Here is an 11,218-nt window from a genome sequence, read left to right on the forward strand (position 1 = left end):
CGTCGAGCACCTCTCATCAACAGGTTGAAGGATTAGAGCAGAATGTAAACAGCAGCACGGACAGAATGTTTTCAGAATTTAAATACTGTGTGTTTATTCTTCAGGGGTTACTACATTCGCTGGAAGGCTGTTGACCACTGTGTGAAACTGTTTCTGCGAGTTACGGAGTCCTGTGCCAGACGACAGGTAGGACACAGTTCTCAGAGCGCTTTGGTTTGTATTAAGTACAGTTCAGGATGAATTCCAGAAGAGCGTTTGTAATGTTGTAATGGCCAGTTAATTTATAAATATTCATACTGGATAAAAATGAGGATTAAAGTTACTACACAGTTACTACTGTCCAGAATTTTAAGAATTACACACAGTAGATTCACATTGGATTAAAGTGCTCCAGTTCATCTTCAGTGAGGCTTAAGGGGCATTAGCACAGACCCCTGAGGATCTCCTTCTTTCTTCTCGTCTTCAGATCCTGTCGTTAGGAGCAGGGTTCGACTCCCTGTACTTCCGGCTGCGTGCAGAAAGAGCTTTGGAGCACGTGGTTGTGTTTGAGGTGGATTTCCCAGACGTCGCCAAACGCAAAGCAGCTTTAATCAACAGCAGCGTTCTCCTAAAAGACGCTCTCGTGGAGAACAACCTCTCCGCTCAGGCTGGTGGGTGCAGCTTGAGATAAAATAGATTATATACATATAATAAGATAATAGACAGCACTGTTTTATGTCTTCGTTTTCATTAATGCACTGAGACTTGACCAGCATCGATCGATAGCTAAGGGTCACGGGTTCAGTACCCTGTGAGGAAAATGGGGGTGGGTGTAGGGAAAGACCAACACTTTCTCTTCATTTAAAGTCTAAGCACCACTTAATGGACCTCCATGAATATTTCACATTATTGTAGTTACTGACAGATATAAGTATGAATTAAAATGAAAATAGCAGCTTAATTAGCTTTAAAACTGACAATTTTATTAAATTGACGGAAATTCTTGAACGCGACCGTGACGTCACTGGTGGACAACAGCTGAACAACGCCGCGGTAAAACACCGTTATGACTGACTGTTATGACAGTATCTAGCTAAATAACCAACATTATTCATGACAATAGCCTAGCAATAAGCTAAACTCAAATGTAGAGGTACCGTTATTCTTGTAAATGTGATCGAAGTCGAACTCGAATTCATCCGACACTATAAACCTCCGTAATGCAGCTACGTAGCCGAGTATAATCTGAGCCACCGAGTTTAGCAAGTCAAGCTAACGTTAACTAACACCAACTAAATCAGGCGAAGTGAGTGTCCTTACCCTGTTTACCTCCATGTTACAGAGGCTCTTGAACACCTTTCGTTGGTGTCCTTACATGCCCATATTGTTGGAAAAGCGCCAGTGAAATGAGCTACAGATAACGGAGTGAGCGGATGGTCCTTTCCAAAGTGCCCGTTTAAAGTGGACAAATTTAGTCCATATTCTGGATATTTTGGGATCTTTGGGCCATGTCCCACTGTACATTGAATGATTGCAGCCAAAAACAACACACCTTTTCGTCATTTTGCAGTAAATTAAGTGCAGCTTCTAGAGTTGTTGTCCACCATCTACGTCACAGGCAAGACGCCTATTAGAGTTTCCCAACACCGTTGGCGGGGGGGAGACCAACGGTCTTTTAAACCTTATTCCTTCAATTAGTAAGAAATAACATGTTTTCTGACTATCAATAAACACAAGTTAGGAACTCAAATTCCACTGTATTTATTTGTTTGACACTTTCATAGAGCTGGTGCTTAGCCTTTAAGATCCACAGTTGAAATGCCCTTTAGCAAAGCACATATTCACTGAGGGTCCTACCAATTGCTACAGGTGTGTGTGGGTTCACCGCCCCGATTACTAGTGAGCCAACAAGTGTGAACCCATCATAACATGAAGAGTCATAAATGAGGGAAACGACTGACTGCAACTTTAAGTCTCCTGTAATACAGGCCTCATCCAGGTCCCCTGTCTGTCTGCAGGCCCTGTGTTTGTGCGCAGTGCTCAGTATAACCTGCTGGGTGTGGATGTGAGGAGTGAGACAGAGGCGGAGCAGGTGTTAAGCACAGCTGGACTGCAGTGGGACTGTCCCACACTCATCCTCTCTGAGGTGGTCCTGACCTACATGGAGACACAATGGTGATTGCAGCTCGTGTGTCTGTTCCATGTTCTGTTTTGCATGTTTCCTGCACGTTGCTAACGAAAAGCAATGTCGTTTTTCATATATACATATGTTCTATTCACACTGATGATTGTTTTCCATGTCCCAGGTCGGACTCTGTGATTGGCTGGGCCGCAAGACTCCTCCCCCAGGCTTTGTTTGTGATGTACGAGCAGATCCGACCCGACGACCCGTTCGGCAGGGTCATGCAGAACCACTTTGTGAAGCTCAACTCCAGGATCCACGCTCTCTGCCAGTACCCTGACACCTCAGCACAAACCCGGAGATTCCTCCAGAGGGTACGGCTTTTACTCACCAGCTTGGAAGACCTCAGCCATGCTACTCCTGAGGAGTATGGGGCACACACCCTTGTGGGGTGGGGGGATGCAGCAAAGCAAACGAGTGAGATACAACATGCTTGTCACTTGTAATACTTTCACTATAAGGTTATTTATCACTTTTTTCTTTTGCTGTTATAAAGCCTATGGAGTAGAACTATGACTTATAACTTCAACGTGAATGGGTGGATATTAATAACGGTATTTGTGATGTCACAAAACAAAGTAAAACAGCTGGATATGAAATTGTGAGAGCACTCTGGAGCAGCTGCACATGAGCTCGAGGTCTCCATGCCCAGTTCAGAGTGTGGGATGGAGGAGAGTAAAACCCCCCAGTTTCTCGTCTGATTGGCTGTTGTTCGTAATAGATGTATAACTGTGTTTAATGCCGATGGTCTCTCCTGTATTTGATGTGGTGTGGTGTGAATGAGGTCATTTCTGTGTTCGACATTTCTGTCATCTGTGTTCGTTGTCCTTAGGGCTGGGAGAAGTGCGTGTGTTTGGACATGAACCAGTTCTACTTCAATTTTCTCTCCGAGGACGAGCGAGAGAGGGTGGAGCAGATTGAGCCTTTCGATGAATATGAGGTCAGCCTCCTTGTGAGTGAGTGAGTGAGTGAGTGAATATATGGGTTAGTATGTAAGTGAGTGAGTATGTATGCAAGGGAGTGAGTGAGTGAGGTAGTGAATGAATATATATTTGAGTGATTGATTATGCATGCATGTAAGCGAGTGTGTGTATGAGTGAATGAATATGTGGGTGAGTATGTATCTATATAAATAACTAAGTGTATTCATGTGAGTGAGTGAGTGAGTGAGTATGCATGAGAGTGTGAGTGAGTGAGTGAGTGAGCAGGTATGTGAATTATTCATGAGTATGTGAATGAGTAAATGAATGATTATGTATGCATGTGAGTATGTGTGTATAAGAGTGAATGAATATGTGTGTGAGTATGTGTGTATGTATTCATCTGAGTGAGTGAGTGAGTGAATGAATATGTATGTGTCAGTACCCATGCAAGTGAGTATGTGTGAGTGAGTGAGTGAGTAGGTATGTGAATTATTTATGAGTATGTGAATGACTGATTATGTATGCATGTGAGAATGTGAGTGAGTGAGTGAATGAACATGTATGTATTTGATTTAATGAGGGAGTTTCTGTAGTGCATCTACAAATTCAGTGCTTTTAATGTTGCATTGTTTTTCAGGAATGGCATCAGAAGTGCTCTCACTACTTCATCCTGACTGCTTCTAATGGCTCCCTGACTAGCCCAGCTCTCCTCATTCCCCCGGAGGGTAAGACCTTGTAGCAGATTGAGAGTGGCTGTGTTTACCGTAGCATTAGATCCAGGCCCCTAGGTGTCAGTATAACAGCTGTTTCACTCTGTAAAGGCGAATTGTTGGAGTAGTTCTGTAAGAATTTTTTACGAGGAAACATCACCTAGATTTGGATTCAAAAAACAAGACTTGGGTCTCACCCTCTCCTCTGGTTCTCTTTCAGATTCCCTGGTTCCTCAGATGTTTCCTGACCTGGAGCCTTTCTCTCTGAAAGCACATCCTTTACCTGGAGCTGTGTGCGTGGAGGGATTAGGGATGGCCTCCTCCTCAGGGCTGCAGCCAGGTCTTTTGCTCCTCAGTGGAGGCTCCAGGAGACAGGGACGAGACTCTGCAGCTACTGTCCTCATCAGAGAGGGCGCCGACTGGACATCTTTACCAGTGAAGTTGGACAGCGACAAAGGCCAGTGGATTAGAAGGGTTCTGTAGATGAGGGCGGCTGTGTTTCATATTTTTGGTACATTCAGGTTGCTAATAGCCCTTTTCGACCAATGGAACTGGTTAGTTTCCTGTTTCCACCGTTCGGTGTGTCCACCCAAACTAGAAAAATTAATAATGCAGGTTCTTCAGTGTGAACTATGATGGCGTTTGCTGTCCGTGTTGAGCAAAAGAAGCCCCAGAAAGAGCTCAGAGCCTCAAATAAAGGGTTATGGCGCAGTGGAGCTGGACGGCGTCAGGGCATTTTCAGGGTGTTCTACCTCCATGGTGTTCTGGGTAAAAGAACAGAGAACCAGACGTGTCTGTGGACGTTTTCTTTCTGGAATGGAAAAATGGTAAAAAGGACCTGTTATCCGATTTCTGATTTGGAAAAAAATCATTAAAGATAAAATAAAGAAATAAAAACAGGAAAATGCTCCATTTGTGTGTTTTCTGGGGCTGTGGTCAGCCAGACTCAAGGCGATGTCACTTTTAGGCTACTTTTCTCCACTGCTTTCATTGTTCAATCTCCTCGGGATGGCTCAGAACTCTGCATCATTTCCACATCTGTATCATATCTCACTCTGATATGACCGCTCTGTAAACAGTGGATAAACAATGACTCTGCCTTGATGCTGTCTGTGTCTCTGGCTCTAGACACAGCCGGTTCAAGAACCAGAGTTCTTTTGGTGGAAAAGGGCTATAGGTGTGAGGGTAAAGGCTGTTTAATAACATGAAGAGCGTTCACTGGAGAAAGTGATGGATTTCAACTTTAATGCTCCTTTTTCATCTTTTCCAGGAGTGCGTCTGTATCACTGTCTTACCTCGGTTCCTGAGTGGGGAGCAGTAGTTACGGGGGGCAGAACGTCTCCACTGAACCCCATGGACTCTGTGCTGAAAGTTACCCACTCCCTCAGTGACCAGACGGACCCCAGAACCGTCCGGCTCTCTGTGGAGAAGATGGTCTGCACTGGTCAATCTCCAAAGCCGAGATGGAGACACACTGCTACTTTACTGCATCATAGAGGTGAGAGGGTTTATTCAGCACAGGGCAAACTATCATATGTGTGTGTGAGTGACAGGGTGAGGGTACGAAACTTTCCAGATGTGTGTGCATGGGTGAGTGGGAGTGACATTGTGAGTGTATGAAACTATCCATAGGTGTGTGTGTGTGAGAGAGAGAGAGCATATGAGTGAGTGTGTGTGTGACAGGGTGAGTGTTAGAAACTATCTACAGATGTGAGTGTGTGTGTGTGAGGAACTGTCCACAGATGTATGTGTGAGAGTGACTAGGTGAGTGCATGAAGTTGTCCAGAGCTGTGGATGTGTACGTCAGTGTGTGTTATACTCTGGAGTGGACTAGTAGCATGTCCAGGGATGAAGCAGTTACTGGAGTCTAATGAATGAACATATTTTTTTATCCAGGTAGGAGGTACATATTTGTGTTTGGAGGTCGTACAGAGAAGGAGCCTGTTCTGGGGGATGCACACTTCCTGTGTTTGGAGGACAGTCACTGGACAGATGTAAGGCCAGTTTAATTACATTTTTATTCTGATCTTGGATCAGCAGCTTATACCAGAGACCTGTTACACAAGAGGCCACAGAACTGACCCTGAATCAAAGCTAAAGGGCCATTTGTAGCCCACATTTGCATAAAAAGTTCTTGTAGGGTATTGTCTTATTTACTATTTTTTATGGCCATGTAAAAATGAGTCCCTGGCCAATCAGAACCCACTGATTATTTTATGGCTTATACTGCCACATTTGTGTTATTGATTGCATTATTGGCCACAGTAATATATTAAATATGGAGTAGTGTATCACTGCAATCTGTATCAGTTCTTTACTCTAGAGGGCATCTATCAAAAGCAAAAACACACCTCAATTTGTTTACAGAGTTCAGTATTTGTCATGCATTCCCAAAGTAAAAAAAGACACATTTGTGCAATCGTGGTCACTACGTTAAAAATAACCCCTCCTGTCTCTGTTAAGGTACCGGTTGAAGGCTGCTTCCCTGAGCCTCGTCATTCCCACTCCTCATGTTCCTATAGAGGAGGGCTGGTGATTTTTGGAGGTTTGGATCAACGACGCATTCCTCTAGGGGACGCTGTTCTGCTGGAACCCATGTCCACAGGCTTTGTTTGGAGGAAGCTGCAAATACAACCCGCTCTTGTAGCAAGGTACTCTTTCTGTGCTTTTCTACCTCATGGAATCGGCTCAACTCGGCACGGCTCTACTCGCTTTTACCTGGTCGCTTTTCCACTAGCAGTGCTCCTGCGAGAAATGGAGACTGTGGTGTCACATATTCTGTCTCAAACAGGAATTGCATGCTTTGAAAACCACAACAACAGTGCCGGTAAGATCTGGCACTGTTTACTTGTTGTTTATTTGCATGTTGTTGTTGTTGTTGTTGTTTTTTGGACTGAACACAGCTCCACCCCCAGTTCTCACAGATCAGTTTTCCTTGTTGCACGGTCAGCTCTCTTCAAAACCCCCCAAAACAGGGAATGTTACGAGCTGCCTTTGTGAGTCAGATAAAAACAAATGTGAAAGATGCTGTAACTTCAGAGATTTTACAAGCTGTGAGTTTGTGCTGGAGCTCTGCATTTCGTGGTAATAGAATGGTCTCTCTGGACAATCAGCACACTGTAGACTTTATACGTCACTATGTATTATCTACTTGGCTCGGTTGGAACCGTAAGCACGCAAGGAAATGTGGCCAGTGGAAAAGGAAAGAGCCAACTCGAGTGGTGTAGGTTCCATGCAGTGGAAAATTGCCATTATTGTAGTAGAGATCAAAATATATGGTCTGTACTATGATGTGCAGTTATATAAACTCCTGGTGAAATGAGATGAGAAAACACATGTCTGCACTTGTTTTTCACAGTTACCCATGTTATGTTAGTCATGGCAGTCTTCATCCACCATTTACAGGTATTCACATTCAGCTCATGTGATTGGAGAGAACCTGGTAGTAGTTGGTGGAGTTTGGCTGCAGGCTGATGGTGTGCCTGGAGTTGCTATAATAAACCTGACCACTGGGGGCAGCACAGAAATCAACATTGACACAGTGAGTGCCATGTGCAGGGTCTGTTATTCCTCAAGTGTCTGACTTAATGCCTTGTTACCTTTGCCTACATATAGATATGAAATTATCTGTAGGGGTCTATCATTATTAGGATTTTAACTTATTTTTTTGTTTACTGTTGATATTGTCAGTATTTTTAAGGGGCATTCCTAGTTTTGAGTGTTTTTTCCTCTGTCCTTTATGGTTTCCCTCTCTCTATGCAGTCGTCTATCCCCTGGCCTCTTATGCTGCACTCCTTCTGCTCAGAGCTACTGGACTCTGAAGGGGCTGAACTGGTTCTACTAGGTGGTGGAGGAAACTGCTTCTCTTTTGGAACACACCTGAACCCCCACCCTGTTACTTTAGACCTGAGGCCTTTGTTCAGGGCGCTGAGTCAAAGCCAGACAAATATGAACATCTAGGGAAACTAAAACCCAAGTAATTAAAATCAGGTTGGACAAACCAGACACAACAAAGACTTTGGACTCCACTGACTTGCCAGCCAAACTTTATTTCAACCAGGACCTCAGTTTAAGTAACAGCCAAAGGGCTCAAATGAATGTGGGACGGGGCATCGGATATTCGTCTTATGGAGAAGGGCAGTGGAGATCAGAGGTCTTAGGGCACCAGCCCAGGAGAGGTGAAAGCTCACTCTGTGAGGCAGCGGAAGGACTGGACGGTGGGACAGACAGCACCCCAGTCCACAGGCTTGCGATATTCACCCTTTTCCAAGAAGTACTGGCGGCCACGGTAGTTGGGATGCTCGTAGAAGACCCAGAAGCCCTCCAGGACCTTGCAGGAGTGCACCTCCCTCAGCCGGTAGCGCTCCAGAATGGAGGGGCAGTCCTCAGTGGCCTCGAAGGCCTGACCCGCAAAATCCGCCTTGTCATACAGCTGCACCTTGTACTGAGTTCCGCTTGTCTGCAGGAGAAGTTAAGGGTGGGAGGGGATGGAAAGATTGGGATATGGTTGGGTTTAGGGTTGGAAGTTGGTATGGGGTTATGGAGGTTAATGTATGGGGTTAGGGAAGAAGGGGGAGGGTAGATGGGGTTATACGAAAGGGGAAGGAGGGACATAGAAGGAGATGAGATCCACTGTAACTTCTTCCATACCTGGCACTCATGTTAACTTGTTTTGGGTCAAGGGTCTCGGCCTCTTTCTCCTGTGACTTTACAATTATTTTGTGCCCATTTTTTTTTTTTTTTTAACAATGAATAAAGTCTTATTGTTTTCTTATTTTCTTGTTGTATACTACTGGCAGAGGCCGGAAGACCTCTTCCCTATTCTACTTGTTCAAAAAAAAAGCAGGGATCTTCAGATTCCTGATAATTTTCGTAGCTTTTCCTTTGGCAGGAAGAGGTTACCTTGCTTCTGCCACTAGCTTCACTGTCCCAGATGGACATTCGAGCCATTAGAGGCATGGAAATTAGATTAAGCTGTTGATGCAGAAACTTTATGAGAAATACACTATTGTATCAAGGACATGCCACCAGTGTTGGGGCTGCAGAAACAGCAAAGCATCTACAGTGCCTCTGGCTGAAAACGGCTTCCTGATGCAGTCATTTTTGGTTTGTGCTCATTTCAACCCTGGTTCTGGATTACGCCCCGTCCGGCACGTTTTGGTCCTTTTCCTGCTCCCAGTACTCCCCCCAGTTCATTAACAAGACCCTTCTAAGCTGAAGTGGGTGGGTTTCAGCAGGACAAGGAGGTTCCCCATAACCAATGTTGAAAACCTAAGCACCCTTGATACAGAATAATTGGTTTGACTTACAAAGTGGATCATTTTGCAGGAGCTGAGTCGATCGTTGAGGCCCATCCAGCGCAGATACTCTGGGTACTCGCCCCTGGTCAGCACATACTGGTAGCCCATGTAGTTGGGACGCTCGTAGACCACCCAGGTGCCGCTCTCCACGCGAATGGAGTTGCAACGGTTCAGGTAGCTGTGGAAGTCAGAGCAGTCACTGTCGCACTCATAGCGGCGACCTTGGAAGTTTTTGTCCTCGTAGAAAATAATCTGAAAGCACAAGGGGACATCGGTACAGATCACCGCTTGAAACGTTGAGAAGACTAAAGGACTAGTCTAAAGACTAGGCTAGTACAATTCGACAAAGGTCACCAGTGACATTAGCTTTCTGTCTGTGCTAAAGAGGTTAGACAATTGCCATCTCTCATTTGTTTGATTCTGGGCATGGTACCAAGGTGCCAGCTGACACCTGCCAGACTGCAGGAATTTGCCCCATGATGCTCAAACAAAACAGGTTTGGCAAAAAACGAACCACGCTGGCACATTCTTTCACCCTCTGCTCTGCGTAAACACCGGCAAACCATCTTCCTCTCATGGCTTTTGAATGCTAATTGACCAGAAGTGTTCAGACTCTTGATGCAGGAGACTGGCGAATCTTGGAGGTTCAAGGTAGGGCAATTTGGAATTAAATATAGTACAGCAGCACTAAACTATAACTATATGCTATGATATATCATGATTTATTAGCATCCTTCAGCCTTCAAACTCTTCTTTTTCTCAGCAACCTAGAGCTTCATCTAGTTTCATCCCATAAAATCCTTGTTAAACAGCACACGACCTTCTGGTTTTCTACCAGACTATCGATCAAGTATTCCTGACAGTTTCTGCTTAAGCTTTGATTTGTATAGAAACATACACCTAAAGCTTTTTTATTCCTGATGAATGATGACCTCATGTCTCAGATCAACTAGGCTTAAGCTAGATATGTCTCCTGTGCTCAGGTGTCCTCAAGAATCTCCAAAAATGTTTCTCCTCAAGTCTCTACTCACCCTGCCCATCTTGGACATTGTATTTAGACTTGCTTGGGGAAAGTGTCTGAAGTCCTGACTGAGTGCTGACCCACTCTCCTTGCTGTTTAAATAGGTAGCCCCCCAGAAACAGGATTAGTGGGGCGGGGAGCGCTGGACAATCGCTTTGTCATGAAAATGAGATCCAAAAATTGAGTCAGTGATTCTAGGTCTATTCAGGTTTTCCAGAAGAGCGATGTGGGATTACAGCATAATGGCAACATTGCCAGGGTGGGCCATTCACCCCTCCTCACTCTCTCCATCCATCCCTCCCTCCCTTTCCAAAATACACACACACAAAACCCACTGGCCCAGTTCACACCACAACACACACATCACGCAGCTCTGGCAGCCCATGCCAAGATCACTGGCAAAAAGTGAAGAGCCCAGATGTATTGGCTTATTGCGCTCTGCTGTTCTGAATGGCACATCAATCTCCTGCCTCAGCTCTTTTTCTACTGTTTTAGCCGCAGGCCAAAATAATCAAACCTGGCAGAGCAGAGGCTTCATCTTGATGGCAACATTACCAAATGGGTGTCTCAGTCTGGAGCCACACTTCACTTCAGGCAAAGGAGCACAAGACTGGAGAATGAGGAATGTCGATAATCAAGACGGTTTAAACAAAACTAAAATACATTGTGATTATTTTAGGTTTCCATCCTGTTCTTTAACTCAGGGGTTCACGAAGAATTTGCGCAGTAAACACTGTGATGCCTCAGCAAATGTTCAGAAGCTAAAGGTTTTTGCGAGTAAGAAATGAAGTGGGATTTTGAAAGAGCATTGGAAAACCAGTTAGAATCGTCAACAAGATCGTCAACAAACCATTTAAGGAAGGCCTTAAATGGTTACTCTGGCCTTTAACAAGCATTTAATATTGGCATCACATCCCTCTGCCTTTCCAAATCTGCCTCAAATGGCATTTTTCAAAGGTTCCACCCACCTTCTAAGTACTTCATGAGAAGATGGTTTTCCCGAGAGTTTAAACCTCAAGATCTCTCTCTGGAGACGTGTACGTGATGTTTCTATATCATGCATTTAGCCCAGTTTAAAAGAGTTTATTAAAGAGTGTAAACTG

The 11,218-nt window shown here is 44.7% G+C and overlaps 2 protein-coding genes across 2 annotated transcripts in view; one reads left to right on the top strand and one right to left on the bottom strand.

The window, feature by feature from the left end:
* The window catches only part of lcmt2 (leucine carboxyl methyltransferase 2), an 8,654-nt gene extending 689 nt beyond the window's left edge, over positions 1-7,965 (top strand). The window contains exons 2-14 of the mRNA XM_066686538.1: positions 1-23; positions 105-186; positions 467-650; positions 1,998-2,154; positions 2,286-2,475; positions 2,994-3,101; positions 3,722-3,809; positions 4,015-4,251; positions 5,065-5,292; positions 5,691-5,788; positions 6,258-6,445; positions 7,200-7,335; positions 7,557-7,965. The exon at positions 1-23 is cut by the window's left edge and continues 102 nt beyond it. Coding sequence (XP_066542635.1) covers positions 1-23; positions 105-186; positions 467-650; positions 1,998-2,154; positions 2,286-2,475; positions 2,994-3,101; positions 3,722-3,809; positions 4,015-4,251; positions 5,065-5,292; positions 5,691-5,788; positions 6,258-6,445; positions 7,200-7,335; positions 7,557-7,754 — 1,917 coding nt within the window. The 3' untranslated portion in view covers positions 7,755-7,965. The remainder of the gene's footprint in view (positions 24-104; positions 187-466; positions 651-1,997; positions 2,155-2,285; positions 2,476-2,993; positions 3,102-3,721; positions 3,810-4,014; positions 4,252-5,064; positions 5,293-5,690; positions 5,789-6,257; positions 6,446-7,199; positions 7,336-7,556) is intronic.
* Positions 7,966-7,980: 15 nt separating this feature from the next.
* crygs2 (crystallin, gamma S2) lies at positions 7,981-10,197 on the bottom strand. The gene is made up of 3 exons (XM_066686539.1): positions 10,126-10,197; positions 9,104-9,346; positions 7,981-8,253 (listed from the first exon to the last, which is right to left on the bottom strand). Exons 1-3 carry the CDS (start codon positions 10,141-10,143, stop codon positions 7,981-7,983), a joined length of 534 nt encoding a protein of 177 aa, XP_066542636.1. The 5' UTR covers positions 10,144-10,197.
* Positions 10,198-11,218: the final 1,021 nt, after the last annotated feature.

The sequence above is a fragment of the Hoplias malabaricus genome, chromosome 12 (genome assembly GCF_029633855.1).
Source record: "Hoplias malabaricus isolate fHopMal1 chromosome 12, fHopMal1.hap1, whole genome shotgun sequence".
In the NCBI taxonomy this organism is placed as follows: domain Eukaryota; kingdom Metazoa; phylum Chordata; class Actinopteri; order Characiformes; family Erythrinidae; genus Hoplias; species Hoplias malabaricus.

What these genes read in the sequence shown, in the direction of transcription:
- crygs2 (XM_066686539.1), bottom strand. An exon ending in CCTGCAAAATGATCCACTTT is followed by an intron (nt 8,254 to 9,103) that starts GTAAGTCAAACC and finishes CTTCTCCTGCAG; the next exon opens with ACAAGCGGAACTCAGTACAA.